The 23291-nt window shown below is 43.5% G+C and overlaps 1 protein-coding gene across 1 annotated transcript; it reads right to left on the reverse strand.

The window, feature by feature from the left end:
• Positions 1–717: 717 nt before the first annotated feature.
• Positions 718–7232, reverse strand: cxxc4 (CXXC finger 4). The gene is made up of 2 exons (XM_041933608.1): positions 6408–7232; positions 718–828 (listed from the first exon to the last, which is right to left on the reverse strand). Exons 1-2 carry the CDS (start codon positions 7230–7232, stop codon positions 718–720), a joined length of 936 nt encoding a protein of 311 aa, XP_041789542.1.
• Between the last annotated feature and the right edge of the window lie 16059 nt (positions 7233–23291).

The following is a 23291-nucleotide window of genomic DNA, read 5'->3' on the forward strand; positions in this document are numbered from 1 at the left end:
AAATGCCACCAAAGTTGTCTGGGGGAGTAAATGGTCGTATTTAATGCTACAAATAAGGTCCAGGTTGTAAAAAACGAAAGCTATCCTTTAACATGATACAGTCACAAAGGAAGCAGCAATATGCCTGCTGGAGGAATTTGGTGATAGCTCACATCCAGTAATGCGCCTCTTGCACCAGCTCAGTCACTCGTTTGCCGTTTGCTGACTTTGTTGCACTTAATTCAATTAGGACGATATTTAGAGCCAAACCATAAAATACGTGCAGAAATCAAAACAAGTCAAAATCACATCATTTTTCACGGAGAACAAAAAAAAAAAACACCTTTCTGCGATGCTCTGTGCTCACTGCAGTCCCACGATGCGTTCACTGAAGACTTTTCTCTCACACTTTTTCATACAGACTCTCAGTAATGACGAGATACCTTTTAACTTCTCAGCCGGAGTCAGCATCAATAATTTATTCTCATCTGTTTAAAATTTAAAGTGCCACACATTAACGTCCTCCCGCACCTGCTCTTTCACGCTGTCCACCCTCCGCCGGGCTGCTTCCCACCCCCGTCCCCGTCTCCCTCCCTCTCCTCGCGCTATAATAAAGACAATGACAATGAGTTCTCTTTCACCGCTGAACCGGGGATGTTAAATCAAACGGGGGCAGAGGAGGCGGCAGACCACATAATGTAAGGGCATCGTCCAGACGCCTCCGATTACGCTTTGGCCTTAATTGGTGGCGGTGGCAAAAGCGATGAATTCTTTAACAGTGCCGTGCGGTTGTGCCTTCACGAGCACAGCGAAGGCCCGAGGAGGACAGCTACTCGGCGCAAATGGAAGCTGACAGAAAAACCACACGGCACGACCAATCCAGGGGAAAAAGGGCATGACAATGAATAAGGGGGCCCGTGCTCTTAAGTAGCCGAGGGTAGCTCGCAGGGAAGATGTGTATAATTAAGCGGTCTGCTTCGTGGTTCAGATGGCGAAATCCTATTGTCTTGACAGGAGCTTAAGGTTGCCCTTTAGGTTGAGATGCTCGGCAGCGTTCGGCCTCATTTTTCTTTTTCTTTTTTCACACTCCCCCAGACCTCTGCGACCAAATTAATCTGCAGTTTTAAAGCTTGAATAAATCCAGTAAGTTAGAGATCTGCAGATCTAAAGGCCGTCTGTCCCTCAGGCTTTCCCTTCCTCGTTTTTTTTTTTTTTTTTATTTCTTTACCCCCTCTCCTTTACCCACGGAGATTGGCTGGCAGCACTCAGTGTTATCTCCAGGGAGGCAAAGGTTGGGGGGAGGGGGTGAAGGCCACAGATTTGTCCTTATCTATTCTGAGCACACCTAAAACAAATTAGACCTGGCTGCCGTTGCTTATTTGGCTCCCGCGCTCTCATTAAGGGGCTGAATCCGAGCTATTTTCCTCAAGGTCCTGCTTCCTACCATTTTGGGCCTTGTCTTTTATCACAACAGTAAAGGTTTCTAGGCAGCCATGCCACCTTTTCATCTCGCCGCATTTCATGTAGTCATATCAACACTGCACAAAGAACAGAAGGAGAGAGGGAGGGAAAGAACGCTCCCCCTTCCTCCAGGATGCTGTTTTCCTGCTCGTGACTTGATGATGCCCTTTGACATTTGTTAATTGAAAGGAGGAATCTGTTCAATTGGATTTTTGTTTTGCCCTTTTCATGCTGTTCTGCACCGTGTTACGCTACTAATCAAATAGGAGTCCGTCTGGATGTTGTTCTTGCTTTGTCTCATAAAACCGCACTGCTGTTTAAGTCAGAGCGTCCCTGTCTGCAACCCATTGAGCTGGCACTTGAAATCCTCTGATTATGAGGATGGTATGTTTCTATCAAACTGTACAGTAAGGGAGGATGTTGTCTTAGATATCCGTCTGTAGACACTAAACTCCTCATTTAAAATATGCATTATTGAGAGTCACTCACAAGAAGAAACGTGAAAGAAGCTATAAAAAGAAAGAAATTATAAATGGTGAGAGCACAGCTCAAACCCACATGTTGTACATGTTTTTTGTGAAGTCTGCCTGGATGTTAGAGTGAACGTGCAGCTCGACTGACTGATTCACTGGACTTCCTGCCTGCACAACCTGCCACTAACTTACACGACTTACAGCAAATATTCTGCTGAACTCTGGAAGCTCTTTTCTAAATGTATAAACTGGATCGCACCCTAACCCTCTACCAGCTTCAAAGTCTTTATTACTCTTGTTCAAGTGATTTCATTTCATGTCAGAACATTATTATGAACACTTGAGCTCTTCTTGTCTGAGTGTCAGTCATGTTGGAGCCACATATCACTGATAACAAAACCACACTCACTGTGACACTGTGCTAACTCTCAATGAAAGCTGCTGTTTAGTTCACACTTAAAGCTGTTTATGAAGGCGACTCTTACATTAGACTGACCCACAAATAAAGCAACGTCGAATTTCCTCAACAAATCAAATTGAGTTGAAATAAAACCTGCTGAAATTAAAATAAACTTGCTTTAGAAGCCTGAGAATCCATCATTGTTAATCTCACTGTGGTTGTGCTTTAATCTCCTCAGTGTCTGTATATTCAGTCAATATCCACTGAAGTACACACATTTACATTCAATAATCATTCCTTTGCACTATTTGTATTTATATTATTTACAACTACAGAACACTTGACATGCATGTAGACTTTTATTTATGTTGGTGGCCGCTGGTTTTATAGATCTACATGTATATACTGTATATTTATAGAGAGAGATTTGATATGCACCTATTTTTTTCACATTGTGTGCATTACAGCCCTGACCACTCTTTATTCTCTATTTTCTTTACCTTTATTTGTTCACCCTTTGTTGTCTTTGCTCTCAGCTGTGTGTCTGCATATGTGTGTCTGTGTGTGTCTATGTATGTCTATGTGTGTCTTTGTGTGTCTATGTGTGTCTTTGTGTGTCTTTGTGTGTCTGTGTGTGTCTTTGTGTGTCTATGTGTGTCTATGTGTGTCTTTGTGTGTCTTTGTGTGTCTGTGTGTGTCGTTGTGTGTCTATTCCTGTGTACGTACATTGAGAGAAATGAGAAACCTCAGTTAAATCCCTTGTATGTGCACACACACTTGGTCAATAAAGCTGATTCTGACTTTAAAGATTAGGTCGTTACCATGGAGCCACTTGTTGGATGCTGAATACCAAGTACCTTAAAACAGTGGTTCCTAACCAGGAGGCCAGGACCCCCCCCAATGGGTCCAAAGATATGAATCTGAGGGGTCACAAAATGGTGTTAATTGTTTTCAGACTATTCTCTTATTTTTGCTTCTTTCTTGTGAAGTGTTATCACCACTTCAGGCGTATAAAAAATCCTTTAAATGAAATAAGCTGAGAAGGAAAATCAAACCAAATCACGTCCGCAGACTCCACATCAAGGCCACAACTTGTGATGAGCAGTCAGAACTAGACGCTGCATCATTTTAAGGGGCCACAAGCCAAAAGAAAAGGGAAAATCCTGTGGTTGAAGATGATGAGGACATATGGATGTCCTCTCAATCTATTCCATGAGCAACACAAGCTGGCAAACACGATTTATAAAGGTACAGAATATTGGAGAGGCTCTTTCCACGAGTCTCTCTGCAGAAGCAAAAGTAAAGTTGAGGTAAACAGGTGAAGACACAGCTTGCCCACATACGAGCATTATTGCATTTGAAAGTTAATGAAGGACCTCTGGGCCACAGGAGCTCAAGCTACGCAAAGGTAACTGCTCGGGAAATGTTAGGTTAGATGAGATTCCTCTGCCAGACTAATCCATCGTGGAGCCTGAGAGCAGCAGAGACAGAGAGAGGCAGAGAGAGCAGAATCTGCTGCAGAACAGCACAGCAGTGACACAGGGCAATTCTCTAGGGCCTTGCATTAGCGCGCTAAATTAAAGGGGGTATTAGATTAAATTGGCTCTCCGATTTCAGGGGTGTGAGTAAAATTCTGATTTGCATTTTCCACCGCTGCTTAAGATATAATTAGTTCAGGGTGATTCCCATGTGGAAAACACTGACAGCCAAATCTAACTGGCTGCCAGTAGCTTTTCGTCTCTTCCGAGGCAAAAGGTACGCTCGGCTCGTGCTCGGCGCGCATGTTTGTTTGTGTGTTTGTGAGCGTGCGGCGAGCGCGCGGATCTTTGTGACGGCGTGCGCGCACGTGTCAGCGGTCACATGTGAATTCTCCTTCTGAACCCGATTCGTCACACTTCTCAATCAAATCCCACTGAGCGGTGAGCGGCCATTAGCACCATCGACAAGGTGAAAAGAAGAAAAAAAACACTCCCCAATCGCATGGAAGTTGGCCGAAGCACGAGCACAACTTCACACCTCCGAGACGCCTTTTAAACTCAAACCCATTTCCGCAGCAGAAGGTGCATCTGTAATTACAGATGTGAGTCAAAAATAACAATTACTGCTGCAGAAGTCCATAATATGAATTACTGAACTCAGCGAAGGAGCGTTTAAAAGCAAGTGTGGATTTGTTTGGGGGCTTTTCACACCCTCAGTAATTCTAACTGTCTTTGCAAATGGATGTTTTCCAGAAGTGTGTCTACCCATACATTATGAATGTGAGGCCTGCTTCCTGGACACCTGTTTGGGACACCTGTTAGTACACGATATACGGAGTCGACTTTAAATGAGCTTCCGACTGCAGCTTCTGCGGTTCACACGTCCAACCTGCACCCCATAACCCCCCAGTGACCCCTTTGCTTCAGCTGTCAAACCCTGGTTTTCCCATAATGTCCCCTATAAGAAGCAGCAGAGTTTTCCAGAGTTCATCATCTGTATCGGCCTGATCCAACATTTAATGTAAGGTCCTGCACAAGATACGAGATGAAATATTCAAACCCTTAACACGATGGCTTTCATGGCTGCACCAAATGTAAATAATCTCTTTCTATTGAGTCATTTCCGTCTTAAATTTGAGCTCTGCAAGTCTCATTGTCTTAAAGTAAGTGTGTTTGTACTAACTGACCTGCTGTTTGAGGTTAAAGAGGTTAAAAACAGACCTCATTTCAAATCTTTTGATGTTTGGGACTCAAAATCATCAAGTTACTAAAATGTTAATCAGGGATATCAGCTGTGGGTGGCGTGCCGTCAAGTAAGGACTGAATTAATGGAAAACCTGCATGTTGCACTACACTGTAGAGTACATGAGACATAAATGATGAGAATCACATGAATAAATAATAACATGTTATGTCACATTGAGCCTGCACCACTCAGGGACAGTCTCAGTCTACTTTGAAACCTTCCAGAAATTCACTGGAAAGCAACGGACGGAGTCAGAGATGATGTTTGCTTCATGAAACATACGAGGAAAACACCTCCATGAACCAACGTTAGAAAAGAATCAGACAAAGTCGTAGTCGACAGAGTAATGCATACATGTTTTTCCATGAGCAGATTAGGTAATATTTTATAATTAACCTCTTTTTCCTCTCTGTGTAATGACTTAATTAATGAGCAAATCATCTGGCCCTCAGGTGGTATTTGTTGGTGACTCATCCATACAGGCTCATGTTAAGCCAGTGAGCAAGTTCAGACTCTCAGGGTAAAGAGAACCATATTTACCAATTTAACATTCATATTCCGCCGTTGCCTGTGATAACTAAATGTCAGCGAGGAAATAAATCAATTAAATTGAACCTTTAAAAACAACACTGGCCTCTGATTGCCTCGCGGTACGCATCAATTAAGCCACCGCTTAATATGTTTCTCTCTTTGTATAAGTGACCATGTTTTTTCTGCCTCTGCGACCTTCCTCATGTGTATCATGGCCCAGAATGATCCATAATTGACCATAACGATGCAAATGTAATATAACATGATTTAATCTCAACCCTACTGTATATGCACAATCAATTCATACTGGATCAGTGGGAGAGGATGCGCCTGGGTGCTTCACTCCCCTCCCCACACAAAACTTGGGGGGATGTTTTGAGAAACACCATCAGCAGCCCTGCCATCACTCTCACCATCTCTTGGTGGTCGGAGGCTGAGGCTTTGTGGGATATTGATTCTCCCCATCCAGAGACGGTTTCCATAATTGGTTAAAATGACCGGGTGCAGAGAGGGATGGCTCTCTGCTGAAAACCATTTCCCAGCCCTGCTTGGAGCTGAGCCAAGCTCGGGGTTGTTCGGATGCGTTCCAGCCCCAGCCTGACTGGCAGCAATTAGGGGTGTCTGAGCCAAGCTCAGCTTGCGCTCCACACAAACACCCCTAATTACTGCCAATTAGGCTAGGCGGGTAGGCAGATTTGAGAAGCCGGGGGGATGTTCAGGCATGGGTGGGCATGGAAACAATTTTCAAGGGCTTAGAACGTGACTGGATGAAAAGGTTAATGCTTTGGAGTGCAAGGGGATAATAACAAAAGAAGGGGAAGCAGAGCCCCGGTTCTCACCTCCAGCGACGAGCCTGGCTTCTTCTTCAGCTCCTCGCATTTCCTAAATTTGCAGATCTGGTGGCCCGTTTTGCGGTTCCGACAACTGCTGCAGACACCACAGTTGATTAGCCGCCTGCAGGGTGCACAGACCCCACACCTTTTCCTTTTCTTCTTCGCTGGGTTTCCACTGGATACCGAGGAATTATTCTGTGGGCAGTCTGCCAGATTGGCAATTTGAAACGCACTGTCTGTAACGGCTGCTGAGGCTGCGGGGGAGTGAAGGGCTGTCATGACGATGACCCCGGGAGGTAATGAGATGCCCCCTAAAGCCGGGATAGCGGAAAAAGTTCCAACGCGTTCTGGGAGATTCATTATCTCTGCTTCAGCAGCGCCGCATTTCAGCTTGTTCATGCATTCTCCTGCTAAAGGTCTGCAGTGTTCGGGGGATAAGGTAGAGAGGAAATTATTATTTGCCATTTGCAGCGTCTCTGGCGGCACGCCAGGCTTCCCCGGCCTCTGGGAGTCATTTCTATGCATGCTGGTCCTATTAGGGTTTATTGCCGCTGATTTCCTTCCCCAGAGCATGGCGTTATCGCAGTTCCAAGGGGACATGCCAATTCTAGCACTGGGAAAAATGGGCGTTGTGATGCGGGCAATCTTAGCAGTCTGTGGAAATGCCCCATTGGTTTTATAAAAGTTTGCAAAAGACCTGTACCTTTCCATTTCTGCGTTATAATCCAAAAGCTGGCTTAATCCACCATCCTGGAGATTATCCTTTTGTAAGAGAGACACATCTGCGTTCTGTCCGTTCTCGATGCAAAGCGCATTGTTTATGTTAGACATGGCTGGGGAATGGCTGTCGGTGTTTCGGAGAAGAGAGCGAGGTTACAGCGGCCTTTGTGGAACTGAAGCTGCTCACGAACAGCGTGCTACCATCCTGGTTTGTCTTCTCCGGTGCTAAAAGCAAAAAAAAAAAAAAAAAAAAACAAACAAAAAAAAAAACAACAGTTACACATAAAAGAGGCAAATGTTTTCATTCCAATCAGATTTCATTCCTCTGCTTCAACTTTTCTCTGAAGATAACAGCCGAACATTTGAAGCATCTTCTGCATGTTGTTTACGCTCGGCGTCTTAGCACGGAACTATCACAAATAGTCACAACTGATCTTCATCTGCTGACAATAACGTGATGGCTGTGACAGACTATCGTGTCAGTATTATAATGGGGGAAAGAATTAGCATGCTTCAAAAAAAAAACACACACTTTCAACATTGCTTGGACGTCTTGTCAAAGTATTCTTATGGATTTTTTTTTAAGAGAAAGTCCAATCAGCTACTTCACAGAATGAATAAATACATTTTAAAACACAAGGGTGCATTTCATCAAAAATGATTCAATTCAAAATATCACTATTTTGAAAAGTTAGAGGAAAGCCTCAGCAGAATTCAGATTATGACAGCAGCAGCTACAAACACAAAGATTTTTTTAACCGTAGGCCTGTAATATAAGCTCTTAGAAATAATCTGCTTTGGGCGCCGGGAGCAACACAGTTAAATATTTTCATTTTTTTTCCATCTGATCCAACAGTCAAGGTGGCCCGTCCATGTAAACACCCCCCTGTCCGGCCTCTTAAGAGCACCTGGTATTCATTCATGGCCAACTCTATTACATTTACTCAATAACAGCGCAGATAGCCACTGGTGGATTTACACCCAGATCATGAACCAGACCAAGTACAGTGTCAGCTGCCTCAGGATGGGATGTGTGTGTGTCCAAGTGTGTGAATAGGTGTGTATGTGTGTGTGTGTTGGGGGGTGGGGGGTGCTCCATTTCCTCTCTCTCTCTCTCTCTCTCTCTCTCTCTCTCTCTCTCTCTCTCTCTCTCTCCACCAGTCTGTCTGGATTTGGTTTCCACAGATAAAAGCCCATTAGACACATCTCCCCCTACTTCCATTACCTTTTTCTGGGCTTTCTCTCTTAATTGCCAAAGCTGATCCATTGCTGGAACACTAAAGCATTTCAAATCACTTCCATAGCAGCTGTCTCAAAAAAAAGAAAAAAAGAAAAAGAAAAAGAAAAGAATTATAGATATGCTCACATGGAGCTGGAGATCTACTCGGTGGCGTTATTAAAGTCCTCTGAATGCTGAAGTGCATCTTCTCCTGAACATGTCCGAGCAGGTAAACCACATTCAGACAGTACCGGCTCCATATGGTCCCTGCACCTCCAGGCTTTTTGTACATGAAGTCTTTAAGTCACTAAAATATCCAACATTATTTCTTTTAAAGTATTACTATTTTTATTTTAATTCTGACGGCGCACATGTGAAACCAAGAGTCCAATCCACCATCCAATCCGGATCTCGAGGTTCAATGTCGATGTGGCATCCAAAACAACCCGCAGCCACCAGTAAACAAAACCTCCTTGGCTTAATGATCAGCCCTCCTCAGGGTCATTATTACTTAATCAATTCACCCCTGGAGCGAAATACGCAGCCCAAAGGCAATCAAGTCACGGACATTGATTTTCAGCCTGTAAACAAAGTTTAGAGAGACAGAAATGTTCAATAGCTACTTGGAGCTGGTGAGAGACATGGAGAGAGGAGGGAGAGAGAAAACACGGAGAGAGAGATAAAGGTGGAGAGTGCGAGAAGGAGACTGAAGAAAGAAAAGTAAAAAAAGAAAAGCCACGTCCGATGGCGAACCATTGTGCCGCCGCTGCGCCACGATGCCATTAATTACACTCGGTGTGTCTGTGGCAGACATTCAGATCAAAGGTCATGCATAGATAATCCGGAGGGGAGCGCGGTGCAATAGTGCAAATAAAATCCGATAAAAATTCATCTGACATTGGCCGGCTCACTTGGCGGCAACACGGACACAAATCGGGACAGGAAAAAGGGGGTAAAACGCATGCAAGTGGACGGCGAAATATGGACGGACACACACCGAGAGAGGGAGGGAGAGAGAGAGGGAGAGAGAGAGGGGAGAGAGGGTGAGCATCACCTACCAGGTTCCTGTTGAGAAGAGCTCCCAAGATGCTACCAGCCTGCGACCGCGCAACGGCACATTACTGCGAAGCGATCCGTGCGGGGAAATAACGCAAAGATGCGCGGAGACGCACAGACATAGGCTGCCGGAGGAGAGCAGGGCGAGTGTGTGTGTGTGTGCGTGCGTGCGTGCGTGTGTGTGTGCTCAGAGCGCTCAAAACAAAAGGAGCATTTTTATCGACTTTCGTGTCACGTTAGAAAAAGGTCGCAAAGTGCATAAATGAGCCAAAAGGAGAGAAAAGAGGCGGCGCGCAGGCGGAGGGGCTGAGGTGTTTCCTCTGCTCCTGATCCGGGGGCTGGTATTGTGCGTCTGCCTGGTCTCTGCTCAGTCCGTGTCTCCTGTCGCTGTGTGTGGCTGATTGGTGCTGAGGTGAGGAAGCAGGGATGTGGACACCTACTGATCATTGGCTGGAAATTACTATAGAAACACTCGGGAGGTGGGAGGGATGGATGGCTCAGGGCGCCCTACAGGGAGAAAAATATCAACTGGAAAATATCTGCGTCTTACAGCCTAATTGTGGCCTCTTTTTTTTTTTTTTTTTTTTTTTTTTACCCCCCCTCTCTTTCATAAAATATTTTTTTAAATACATTTCTTTCATGACGAGGCGTTTAGAGGGGAGGAGGGGGTTGTCATTTACCAGATTCGTCTTTTAATAAGGATTGGGGAAACTTGTCAAATTAATTTGAATGGAGCTGAGCTGTGATTAAGATAAAATGCCTCCGCCGGGTTGTCCCCCCCCTCTCCCGCTCCGTCCAACGACAGCCATAATTACTAAGACCTCCGGGATTCATCACCATTATAAATCCCGCCTGCTGGCCACCCATGCCTGCAGCTCCCACGGGCTGACAACACGGGCACGCACGGCGCGTTTATCCCACAGCCTCCGCGTGTGACACTGCACGATCATTCATGTTGAAGCCTCTAAGCTTTGAGCTAAAATAATTCTGACAATCAGCGTCCCGGATTATGTTTCCCCACATCAGCATTTATCTGCGAGCCTCGGGGTGTAGTTTACATGGGACCCTCACCTCTGGAGCTCCACACTGAGGCGCATCACTAATTAATCGCCCTTATAAAACAAGTTTTGGCACCACTTTTTAAAGAGATGTGGGAGAAATATCCAATGTTGATAGGCTGTAGCATTACTTTATGTACTTTTACCACAAGAAAATATCTAATCAAACAGGAAAGTTGAAGAACAAATGGTGCAAGTTCATTAAAACTAATTAACAGCCCAGGGGCATGTATTTTAAATTAGCATAGCCCCTCTGGTAGCACAGGGAGTGTTTAATAATGGTTTTGTTAATGATTAATAAATCATTTAGTAACACTCTATAGGTCAGTTATAAGACATAAGAACCAAGAGCCAACCTGCAGTTATACATGTTAATAAGTCATAAACAAAGAGTTTTAATCAGCAGTTTTACATTTTATTAACTTGAAATGCATTTTGGTCCAGATTGTCTGCATCGTCTGTTTGATACGTCAAAAAAGTTGTTCTTATTAATGGTTTATAACTAATCTATAAAGAACTAACTGATTTGTAAACTCTGTAGTTGCATCTTATAAACCCTTTAAAATGACTCTTATTAGAACGTGACGGCACGTTTCTCATCAATCCTCAGTCAAATAATCATGGCGGCGGCTGCGGCTCAGGAAGCAGAGCGGGTCGTCACCTGATCACAGGGGTGGTGGTTTGATCCTCACCTCCTCCTGTCCGAGATACTGGACCCCGGGAAGCCAACAGATGATCCACTGTGGGGAACCCTGATCAGTCACATCAGTGTCAGTCAGACTGAAGCTGAAAGATGAATTTTATTAGTGATTTAGTTCCACATAATTTCATCGATGAATCAGAAAATGGGAAATAAATTATCCTTACAGGTGCCCAAAGCTCAGAGTGAACTCTGAGGTTTGAATGTGTGTTGTTTCTGCTTAAAAACAGACTTAATCTATGATCACAATTGTTGCGGACTAATTTTCTGTCAATGAATCTCTTAATCGTGTCAGCGCCATGTGACACATCAGTTAGAACGACATCATGTCGCAGAGGAACAAACGATCCCGGCGTGGCTTCTGCTTTCAGACAGGTGTAGGTGTGAGTAAACAAACTGACAGCTACGCTGACACATTTCCGAGTCGTACAGCCCCTCCAGGTGAGCTGTGTGACACAGGCCTATAGGCTGCTAAAGGCTACGCTTTAATGAATTTATTGAGAGCTGGCGACAGATAGGACGGAGATGAAGCGAGGACTTCTGCGAATATCTGCTCAGACCTGACTTTGTGTAGAGTAGAAATTTGGTTCATCAATGATCTTTTTCCAAACTTCCCCATCACTTTGACTGGTAAGTCTGCCGTCCACCACTTGATCACGATCAGACGAAGCACCGGTGAGCACGCTCACACTTCAGTGTTTGCGGCATGTAAACACTTTGGTCAGCAGACATGAAATGAGAGATAACGAGCGAAAGCGTCTTTTTCATTTCTTTGCAGGCTTTTAGTCGTTCTCCAGAGAGACTGACTTCAAACCGTGAACACACTCAGCCAAATATTACCTTCAACTCATTATTCCAGGTAATCAGAGTACTGTAAACAAACGTAGTGTCTCTGACTGAGCTTCAATTTCCACCTACTGTGTTTAGTTTCATGGCCTTTAACCTCCACCAGCTGTTCTCTTGGACTTTCCCACCTCTCCTGCTCAGAAACCAAACAGTCATCAAGTCTTCGGATCATTTTGTTTCACGCTATAATAAAAGCACATGTCCGTTTGGCACGAAAAGCACATTTGACAAATATTCCTCCTGCTGAATAAATAAATCTCTCTTCACTTTTAGCCAAAGTCCCGATGAATCAGGAATTTTGTTCTTAGACACGATTGACGGTTACAGTAAAAAAACTCCTGAAGCGTTATGTTCTTCAGCACAGACTCTGTGCGTCTGTGTGTGTGGAGGCTCCTCTGTCTGAAAATCATTTTATCTTCCGGCCGATAATAGCCCCCAGGGGAAATCTGCCTAGGTGGTCCTAACCTCTGTCTGCAGAGCCCCAGCAGTATGTGAGTCTCTAGCAGTGGGAGGCATGAACCCTCATGGCAGGCCTTTGTTCCCGTCTACGTGCTCCGGCGTCTCTCCTCGTGCATTTACTCCCCCCGCCCGCCCGTTTCCCCGGGCTTTCAACTGAACTCGAAGGAGTAATTAATAACCATGACCCCAGATTTAAACGTAGCCCGCATTTAGTCGATGGAAATAGAATCAGGGAGGAGTGAAGTCATAAGACATGGGTGTTTGAGGGGTGATGGTGTGAATCCATTGATTCATCTGTCTCAATTTGATCTGAGTGCTGCGCTCACATCTGTCAGGGGGGGACAGTGAAGATGCAAAGATCACATGACACGATGCTTCCAGACTGCTTTTCTCCTCCCGCAACCCCAAAATGAGCAGCTCCTTAGACCCAGAATGAAAGAAGAATAACGTTAATCTCAGCGTGCAGGGTGGAAATTGTGGATTAGCTGGGAAGCATGCGCGTGTTTTCCTGTTGGAAGGTGTTTGGAGGCCTCACACACTCGCAGACCGATGGATCCGTGTAGCAAGCAAAGGAAAGCACAGCTGAGTGACAGTTGTTTCTCAGCAGAATTATGGAAAAAACAACAAAAAAAAATTGACCAGGAAATGGGAGGAGCTCGACTGCGTCTCCTGGAGGTGTTTCAGATGGGCTCGCACAGACTGTTGTGGTAAACAGCATTCCTCTGAGGCCTTTAAAGCATGAAGAGAAGAGCAGAGACAGAGAGACAGATGGACAGAGAGACAGACAGACAGAGAGAGACAGACAGAGGGAGAGCAACTTGGGAAAATAAACAGTATGAGATTATGTCTTTGGCAGTGATGCACCACAGCGCAGCAGCAACCTTGGCAGTATTTATTTAGAAACCTGCCTCATTTCCTGCTGCAGGCTGTAATGCATGGTGCCCTCACCTTGCACACATTAGCCTTTTGCTGCGATTTGATGTGCATCACCCGGTTTTACTCCGCTTTCGTCGGATACAGTCGAGCGATCCCTCCTCCCTTCGCCATCGCCTGCTAATTGGAGTGTATAGAGCACCCTTAATTATCCAGTTAGTAGCTTTGCTAAAAGAAAGCCGACTCCTGGCACACAGTCTGTTACAGATGACGGCACCTCCACACGATCACCTCCACCGAAAACCTCAAGTTAACGTGGACAGAAGGTGTCTGCATGTAGGCCGCATGCAGGAGAGGTCTGCATATTCTGCAGTGTAGCGCCAACCGATGTAAGATTTGCATTCCCCATTCAGATTAATCCATCACTTCATATGAGTGCATTACATAAATGGCCTTTTTAGGTGTGTTTTCTGAAAAAGCCAGAAAAGAGCCCCTCGGAGCAGCCGCGGCAATAACACACCAAATCATTATGCATTTATTTGAATGTGTTCAGCTCATTGATCAGCTGCGGATGCAGAATACAGCAATGGAAGAAGGAGCATTCAGTTCCTTTTCTAAAGTAAGAGAAGCAAAACCACAATGTCAAATAATGGCAAGAAAAAGTCCTTCGTGCATCCAAAATCTTACTCGACTAAAATCAGAATATGAAGAGTATTAACAGCAAAATGTATAGAAAGTTCTTGTTTTGCAGAAGAATTGCCCCTGTGGGAGTTATATTATTATATATGATCATTTTGAATTGTTAGTAGTGATGGAACAACATGTAAAACCCAGATCTGGGAGAGCTCAGGCATCATTCCATCACCTCTGGAACCAGGTAAAACAAAACAAGCACAGATCTTTTTAAATCATCTTAACTGGTGTTAGAAGTGTTAATGCTGAGTTTATATAGATGTAAAGGTTTGCTGACACTTTTCTCTACACATCAAGACTCAGATTTACAAGTCGGAAGCTAAAGTAAATGTTTTTCACCGCTCAGCTGCTCCCGATTAACGTCCGAACAATTTGACATGAGTAGCTTTTTATTGTTGTAGCTGGTGGATCTGATTTTATCAACTTGTTATACTGTTGGGTGGTGTAATCTATAATAAAGCATCGAACACATTATATAACATATAAAATTATTTTTAAAAAGTCCAATATTTCCCTCTGAAATGTTCATTTTATTTCTTTTTTTATTGTTTTTGTCATGCATGCTGTGTACCGGTCATGTGCATCCTTGGATATGAAGTAGTATGATGTTTTTCACACAGATTTGACAACATGTTTTGTATTTAGTCGTCTAGTATCACATATTTTTCCGACTTTTACCCACGTTACAATATTTCCAAATCAAAACACTTCTGTATGAGCTAATATTTTACGTAAAGGTGATTAATAAACAGCTGACACAGCAGTGCACATGATTTATAAAGGCCAGATAGAGCGGTGTCTGAAGATTTATACTTACTTTTATCTTTAAAAACACAACTTTTACTTCCTTAGACATGTGAGGACCAGGTGTTCGGCTGCTTAAGGAGCACGTGTGCCCTGATTGGCTGCTTCAAGGACAGGATATAAGAACAGTAGGGTGACAAAGGCCATCAGCGGGAATTTAAAAGGCCCCCAATCAATACTTGCTTTCACCTGTCACAGCGCTGTGCTGCTACATGAATGGAAACACACGGATAATAATGATCTTTCTTCCATGTCAGGAGGTATTAAAGTGACCAGAGACGATAAACAGGCCTGTAGTGGAAGACAGAGTCCAACTCTCACTGCAACAAATTAGTGTCATTAAGCACAACTGAAGGATTACTTGCCCTCATGGAAGATTTCGAAGCCTTTTCTGGCCTCTGACTCTTTATTAGCTTTATTAGCTCAAAAAATTCTCAGGTTTTTGTCTTGTGAATTTGAATAATGACTTTGTGTTTGAACACCAAATTAATTTCTGGTCATTTCTTAAAATCTATAAATTTACCACAAATTCATGAAGGGTCTTCAGACAGTGTAGAGTGTTGCACCAGTTTTAAACTTTTTTTCAAAGCAATCTGCAAGCAGCAACGTGAAAAACCAAGCCAAAGTGCCAAAAACTGCAGTTCCTCAAATGGCCACTTGAGGCTACGTCAGATAAAAACATGTTTACAGTAGTTTCGCTCTCTATCGCTACTTTCCCCGTTCATCACAAATGTACAGGGGATGAATTTTTATAGAATTCACATTATTATATATATTGTACTGTACACTATTATATTAAGCAAGTGATTAATTGTCATTATTGTCATTTTTAAATGTACATAGATAGATAGATAGATAGATAGATATACTTTATTTATCCCAAGCTGGGAAATTGCAGTGCAGCAGCAGCATTACACACAGTGAAATAAGTGAAAAATTGTGAAATAAGACTATAAAGAACAAACTATACATAATAAAATATCAAAATAGTGAGCAGTAAAAAATTATATACGTAACTAGAAAATTCCCCCTGGGAAATTTTGAAAGGGACACGGGGTGTGTTCGAGCCGACAAAATTATCTACGTTTTAAAGTTTGAATGAAGTCTCTAGGACAAAGTATGGCCGAGCAGCGGACAATTGAAAAAGGCTGAAATTTGAGGAAATTTCCCCATTCATTTCTTATGGGAAATTTATCGCAGTTGTTCGCGTCTTACGTCGGCCTTCGATGGTCATAGCTCGAAAACCGTAAGAGATATCAAAATGTGCCGAGGGTCATTTTGAGCCGACAAAATTATCTACGTTTTAAAGTTTGAATGAAGTCTCTAGGAGAAACTATGGCGAAGCAGCGGACAATTGAAAAAGGCTGCAATGTGAGAAAACTGCAGATATCAGAGGTAGTCAGTCCCTGATTAATGAATTGCTCTCAGCTGTGTTTCTGTGGCTTTCTCCTTGTCTGTCTCTGTTGATCACCTCAGCTGTCTGTGTCTGCTTCTCTCCTCTGCTTCATGTCTCTGTTAACATGAATTAATGAACTGAATCAATAAACATGAATGGAGCTAATGCTGACGGAGCTAACAGAGCTAACACTAACGGAGCTAACAGCTAGCGGTGCGAATAGAGCTAACGGCGCTAACGCTAACAGAGCTAACTGTGCTAACAGAGCTAATAACGGCGTTAACAAGGGGGCGGGGGGATGGGGTTTTCATTATGCATTTGTCTGTGTGTGTGTGTTTATGTATCTGTCATTGTGTGTGACTGCGTATGTGTGTGTCTTCGTCTGTTTGTGTGTGTGTGTCTGCTTGAACTACACAAGCAGCCCAACCTGCTCCTACATGGAGATGTGTCTGGTATATGTGTGTCTGAATGTGTGTGTGTGTGTGTGTTTGTTTGTGTGCGTGTGTAACTTCTGCCCCACCTGCTGATAATTACCTCTCTACCTCTCCCACTTTTTACCTGTTCCTGTTCAGTTTTGACGTGCTTGTTTTTAATCACTTTTTAGCTGTTGGTTAGCCCTGCTTGTGTGTGTGTTTGTGTGACTACTTTCTCAACCTTTTTGGCAAAGCGCTTGGTGAAGCTGAGTTTAACTGTTTGTTGGATGGAGATTGTTTTCAAACAATGCCCTTGTTTTGACTGAGCTCGTTAAGATAATCATTCTCAGGCTTGTTGTCCTGCAGATGTGTGTGCGTGGGTTATTGACCGGTGTGTGTGTAAATGACAGTTGCACCTGTTAAACTCCTCCCTTGAAAAGCGGCTTTTTCGCTGTCGGTTTCTTCCGAACAACTTGCGATTGTGTCAAAACCGTAGCTGCTATCAAAAAACCGATTACACTGTGAGATGCGGACAAGTCTGTGCCAGATGTACGTGTGTTTTATGTCCAGATATTCTTTAGAAAAATGACAAAATGGTCGACTTAAAAAGACTCTGCGACTCAGAGAACAGGAGTTTGTATTGTATGCAGTGAGATTTGGGTTCGGCGAACCTCCTGAACTAAATCCTCTGGTGAGAGAACCGTACCTCGTATCAGAGTGTACTATAGATCATCGGACTCCCGAGAACTTCCTGAGTCCGGCCATCTCCTCGTTTTATTCCTGACACAACAACTTTTCGTTTTATGGCGATCTAAAGACAGGAGGCATTTCTGCTTTGCTCACAAAACAGCTCTGAATTTTAACATGGGACTTAATGGGAGAACAGGAGGGCGCTGGCTGCACAAAACGTCTCACTATTTAAATTCAGTAAGTCTCTCGGCTTTTTCGAGGACATCACACGAAAGAGGACAAGTTTGTCTACAAAATGAGCCCAAAATTATGCGTGTAGAGTGTAATTTGTGGCCGTAGCGACGAGAAAAAGAGAAGATTTTCAGATCGTTTTTAGACTCTGTGCCACTCTAGCACGCACTCTAGCACGAACATTCCGCGCAATACACACCCATTATAATCTCAAAATTTCCCGCCAAACGATCACTGTCATTGAACAGTGACTGATCAAAAACTATAGGACCAATCAAAATGTGGATGAACACACCAATAGACCAGACTTGGGTCTACATTTTAAAGTTGAAATGAAGTCTCTCGGTGAATGTATGCCTGAGCTACAGATGTTTGAAAAACTCCAATTTCAATCTTGTTTTTTTCACCGGTCCCATTCATTTCTTATGGGAAATTTATCGCAGTTTTTCGCGTCGTAAGACGCGAAAAACTGCGATAAATTTGAGAAAAGTAATAGCACACCGATCCCGAACAATACGCACGTTTTGATATATAATTTGCGAGGGTTTTCTCAAAGCTGCGGGGCGAGTTTGAGGACGAAAACTTGGAGGAAGATGAAAAATAACTAGAAAATTCCCCCTGGGAAATTTTGAAAGGGACACGGGGTGCGTTCGAGCCGACAAAATTATCTACGTTTTAAAGTTTGAATGAAGTCTCTAGGAGAAACTATGGCGAAGCAGCGGACAATTGAAAAAGGCTGCAATTTGAGGAAATTTCCCCATTCATTTCTTATGGGAAATTTATCGCAGTTGTTTGCGTCTTACGTCGGCCTTCGATGGTCATAGCTCGAAAACCGTAAGAGATATCAAAATGTGCCGAGGGTCATTTTGAGCCGACAAAATTATCTACGTTTTAAAGTTTGAATGAAGTCTCTAGGAGAAACTATGGCGAAGCAGCGGACAATTGAAAAAGGCTGCAATGTGAGAAAACTGCAGATATCAGAGGTAGTCAGTCCCTGATTAATGAATTGCTCTCAGCTGTGTTTCTGTGGCTTTCTCCTTGTCTGTCTCTGTTGATCACCTCAGCTGTCTGTGTCTGCTTCTCTCCTCTGCTTCATGTCTCTGTTAACATGAATTAATGAACTGAATCAATAAACATGAATGGAGCTAATGCTAACGGAGCTAACAGAGCTAACACTAACGGAGCGAACAGCTAACGGTGCGAATAGAGCTAACGGCGCTAACGCTAACAGAGCTAACTGTGCTAACAGAGCTAACAGAGCTAACAGCGATAACAAGGGGGCGGGGGGATGGGGTTTTCATTATGCATTTGTCTGTGTGTATGTGTTTATGTATCTGTCATTGTGTGTGACTGCGTATGTGTGTGTCTTCGTCTGTTTGTGTGTGTGTGTCTGCTTGAACTACACAAGCAGCCCAACCAGCTCCTACATGGAGATGTGTCTGGTATATGTGTGTCTGAATGTGTGTGTGTGTGTGTGTGTGTGTGTTTGTGTGCGTGTGTAACTTCTGCCCCACCTGCTGATAATTACCTCTGCACCTCTCCCACTGTTTACCTGTTCCTGTTCAGTTTTGACGTGCTGTTTTTAATCACTTTTTAGCTTTTGGTTAGCCCTTTTGGTGTGTGCATTTGTGTGACTCCTGTCTCAACCTCTTTGGCAAAGAGCTTTCTGAAGCTGAGTTTAACTGCTTGTTGGACAGAGATTGTTTTCAAACAATGCCCTTGTTTTGACTGAGCTCGTTAAGATAATCATTCTCAGGCTTGTTGTCCTGCAGATGTGTGTGCGTGGGTTATTGACCGGTGTGTGTGTAAATGACAGTTGCACCTGTTAAACTCTTCCCTTGAAAAGCGGCTTTTTCGCTGTCGGTTTCTTCCGAACAACTTGCGATTGTGTCAAAACCGTAGCTGCTATCAAAAAACCGATTACACTGTGAGATGCGGACAAGTCTGGGCCAGATGTACGTGTGTTTTATGTCCAGATATTCTTTAGAAAAATGACAAAATGGTCGACTTAAAAAGACTCTGCGACTCAGAGAACAGGAGTTTGTATTGTATGCAGTGAGATTTGGGTTCGGCGAACCTCCTGAACTAAATCCTCTGGTGAGAGAACCGTACCTCGTATCAGAGTGTACTATAGATCATCGGACTCCCGAGAACTTCCTGAGTCCGACCATCTCCTCGTTTTATTCCTGACACAACAACTTTTCGTTTTATGGCGATCTAAAGACAGGAGGCATTTCTGCTTTGCTCACAAAACAGCTCTGAATTTTAACATGGGACTTAATGGGAGAACAGGAGGGCGCTGGCTGCACAAAACGTCTCACTATTTAAATTCAGTAAGTCTCTCGGCTTTTTCGAGGACATCACACGAAAGAGGACAAGTTTGTCTACAAACTGATCCCAAAATTATGCGTGTAGAGTGTAATTTGTGGCCGTAGCGACGAGAAAAAGAGAAGATTTTCAGATCGTTTTTAGACTCTGTGCCACTCTAGCACGCACTCTAGCGCGAACATTCCGCGCAATACACACCCATTATAATCTCAAAATTTCCCGCCAAACGATCACTGTCATTGAACAGTGACTGATCAAAAACTATAGGACCAATCAAAATGTGGATGAACACACCAATAGACCAGACTTGGGTCTACATTTTAAAGTTGAAATGAAGTCTCTCGGTGAATGTATGCCTGAGCTACAGATGTTTGAAAAACTCCAATTTCAATCTTGTTTTTTTCGCCGGTCCCATTCATTTCTTATGGGAAATTTATCGCAGTTTTTCGCGTCTTACGACGCGAAAAACTGCGATAAATTTGAGAAAAGTAATAGCACACCGATCCCGAACAATACGCACGTTTTGATATATAATTTGCGAGGGTTTTCTCAAAGCTGCGGGGCGAGTTTGAGGACGAAAACTTGGAGGAAGATGAAAAATAACTAGAAAATTCCCCCTGGGAAATTTTGAAAGGGACACGGGGTGCGTTCGAGCCGACAAAATTATCTACGTTTTAAAGTTTGAATGAAGTCTCTAGGAGAAACTATGGCGAAGCAGCGGACAATTGAAAAAGGCTGCAATTTGAGGAAATTTCCCCATTCATTTCTTATGGGAAATTTATCGCAGTTGTTTGCGTCTTACGTCGGCCTTCGATGGTCATAGCTCGAAAACCGTAAGAGATATCAAAATGTGCCGAGGGTCATTTTGAGCCGACAAAATTATCTACGTTTTAAAGTTTGAATGAAGTCTCTAGGAGAAACTATGGCGAAGCAGCGGACAATTGAAAAAGGCTGCAATGTGAGAAAACTGCAGATATCAGAGGTAGTCAGTCCCTGATTAATGAATTGCTCTCAGCTGTGTTTCTGTGGCTTTCTCCTTGTCTGTCTCTGTTGATCACCTCAGCTGTCTGTGTCTGCTTCTCTCCTCTGCTTCATGTCTCTGTTAACATGAATTAATGAACTGAATCAATAAACATGAATGGAGCTAATGCTAACGGAGCTAACAGAGCTAACACTAACGGAGCGAACAGCTAACGGTGCGAATAGAGCTAACGGCGCTAACGCTAACAGAGCTAACTGTGCTAACAGAGCTAACAGAGCTAACAGCGATAACAAGGGGGCGGGGGGATGGGGTTTTCATTATGCATTTGTCTGTGTGTATGTGTTTATGTATCTGTCATTGTGTGTGACTGCGTATGTGTGTGTCTTCGTCTGTTTGTGTGTGTGTGTCTGCTTGAACTACACAAGCAGCCCAACCAGCTCCTACATGGAGATGTGTCTGGTATATGTGTGTCTGAATGTGTGTGTGTGTGTGTGTGTGTGTGTTTGTGTGCGTGTGTAACTTCTGCCCCACCTGCTGATAATTACCTCTGCACCTCTCCCACTGTTTACCTGTTCCTGTTCAGTTTTGACGTGCTGTTTTTAATCACTTTTTAGCTTTTGGTTAGCCCTTTTGGTGTGTGCATTTGTGTGACTCCTGTCTCAACCTCTTTGGCAAAGAGCTTTCTGAAGCTGAGTTTAACTGCTTGTTGGACAGAGATTGTTTTCAAACAATGCCCTTGTTTTGACTGAGCTCGTTAAGATAATCATTCTCAGGCTTGTTGTCCTGCAGATGTGTGTGCGTGGGTTATTGACCGGTGTGTGTGTAAATGACAGTTGCACCTGTTAAACTCTTCCCTTGAAAAGCGGCTTTTTCGCTGTCGGTTTCTTCCGAACAACTTGCGATTGTGTCAAAACCGTAGCTGCTATCAAAAAACCGATTACACTGTGAGATGCGGACAAGTCTGGGCCAGATGTACGTGTGTTTTATGTCCAGATATTCTTTAGAAAAATGACAAAATGGTCGACTTAAAAAGACTCTGCGACTCAGAGAACAGGAGTTTGTATTGTATGCAGTGAGATTTGGGTTCGGCGAACCTCCTGAACTAAATCCTCTGGTGAGAGAACCGTACCTCGTATCAGAGTGTACTATAGATCATCGGACTCCCGAGAACTTCCTGAGTCCGACCATCTCCTCGTTTTATTCCTGACACAACAACTTTTCGTTTTATGGCGATCTAAAGACAGGAGGCATTTCTGCTTTGCTCACAAAACAGCTCTGAATTTTAACATGGGACTTAATGGGAGAACAGGAGGGCGCTGGCTGCACAAAACGTCTCACTATTTAAATTCAGTAAGTCTCTCGGCTTTTTCGAGGACATCACACGAAAGAGGACAAGTTTGTCTACAAACTGATCCCAAAATTATGCGTGTAGAGTGTAATTTGTGGCCGTAGCGACGAGAAAAAGAGAAGATTTTCAGATCGTTTTTAGACTCTGTGCCACTCTAGCACGCACTCTAGCGCGAACATTCCGCGCAATACACACCCATTATAATCTCAAAATTTCCCGCCAAACGATCACTGTCATTGAACAGTGACTGATCAAAAACTATAGGACCAATCAAAATGTGGATGAACACACCAATAGACCAGACTTGGGTCTACATTTTAAAGTTGAAATGAAGTCTCTCGGTGAATGTATGCCTGAGCTACAGATGTTTGAAAAACTCCAATTTCAATCTTGTTTTTTTCGCCGGTCCCATTCATTTCTTATGGGAAATTTATCGCAGTTTTTCGCGTCTTACGACGCGAAAAACTGCGATAAATTTGAGAAAAGTAATAGCACACCGATCCCGAACAATACGCACGTTTTGATATATAATTTGCGAGGGTTTTCTCAAAGCTGCGGGGCGAGTTTAGGGACGAAAATTTGGAGGATGATGAAAAATAATAACTAGAAAATTCCCCCTGGGAAATTTTGAAAGGGACACGGGGTGCGTTCGAGCCGACAAAATTATCTACGTTTTAAAGTTTGAATGAAGTCTCTAGGACAAAGTATGGCCGAGCAGCGGACAATTGAAAAAGGCTGAAATTTGAGGAAATTTCCCCATTCATTTCTTATGGGAAATTTATCGCAGTTGTTTGCGTCTTACGTCGGCCTTCGATGGTCATAGCTCGAAAACCGTAAGAGATATCAAAATGTGCCGAGGGTCATTTTGAGCCGACAAAATTATCTACGTTTTAAAGTTTGAATGAAGTCTCTAGGAGAAACTATGGCGAAGCAGCGGACAATTGAAAAAGGCTGCAATGTGAGAAAACGGCAGATATCAGAGGTAGTCAGTCCCTGATTAATGAATTGCTCTCAGCTGTGTTTCTGTGGCTTTCTCCTTGTCTGTCTCTGTTGATCACCTCAGCTGTCTGTGTC

Source organism: Chelmon rostratus, chromosome 3 (genome assembly GCF_017976325.1).
Source record: "Chelmon rostratus isolate fCheRos1 chromosome 3, fCheRos1.pri, whole genome shotgun sequence".
Lineage (NCBI taxonomy): Eukaryota > Metazoa > Chordata > Actinopteri > Chaetodontiformes > Chaetodontidae > Chelmon > Chelmon rostratus.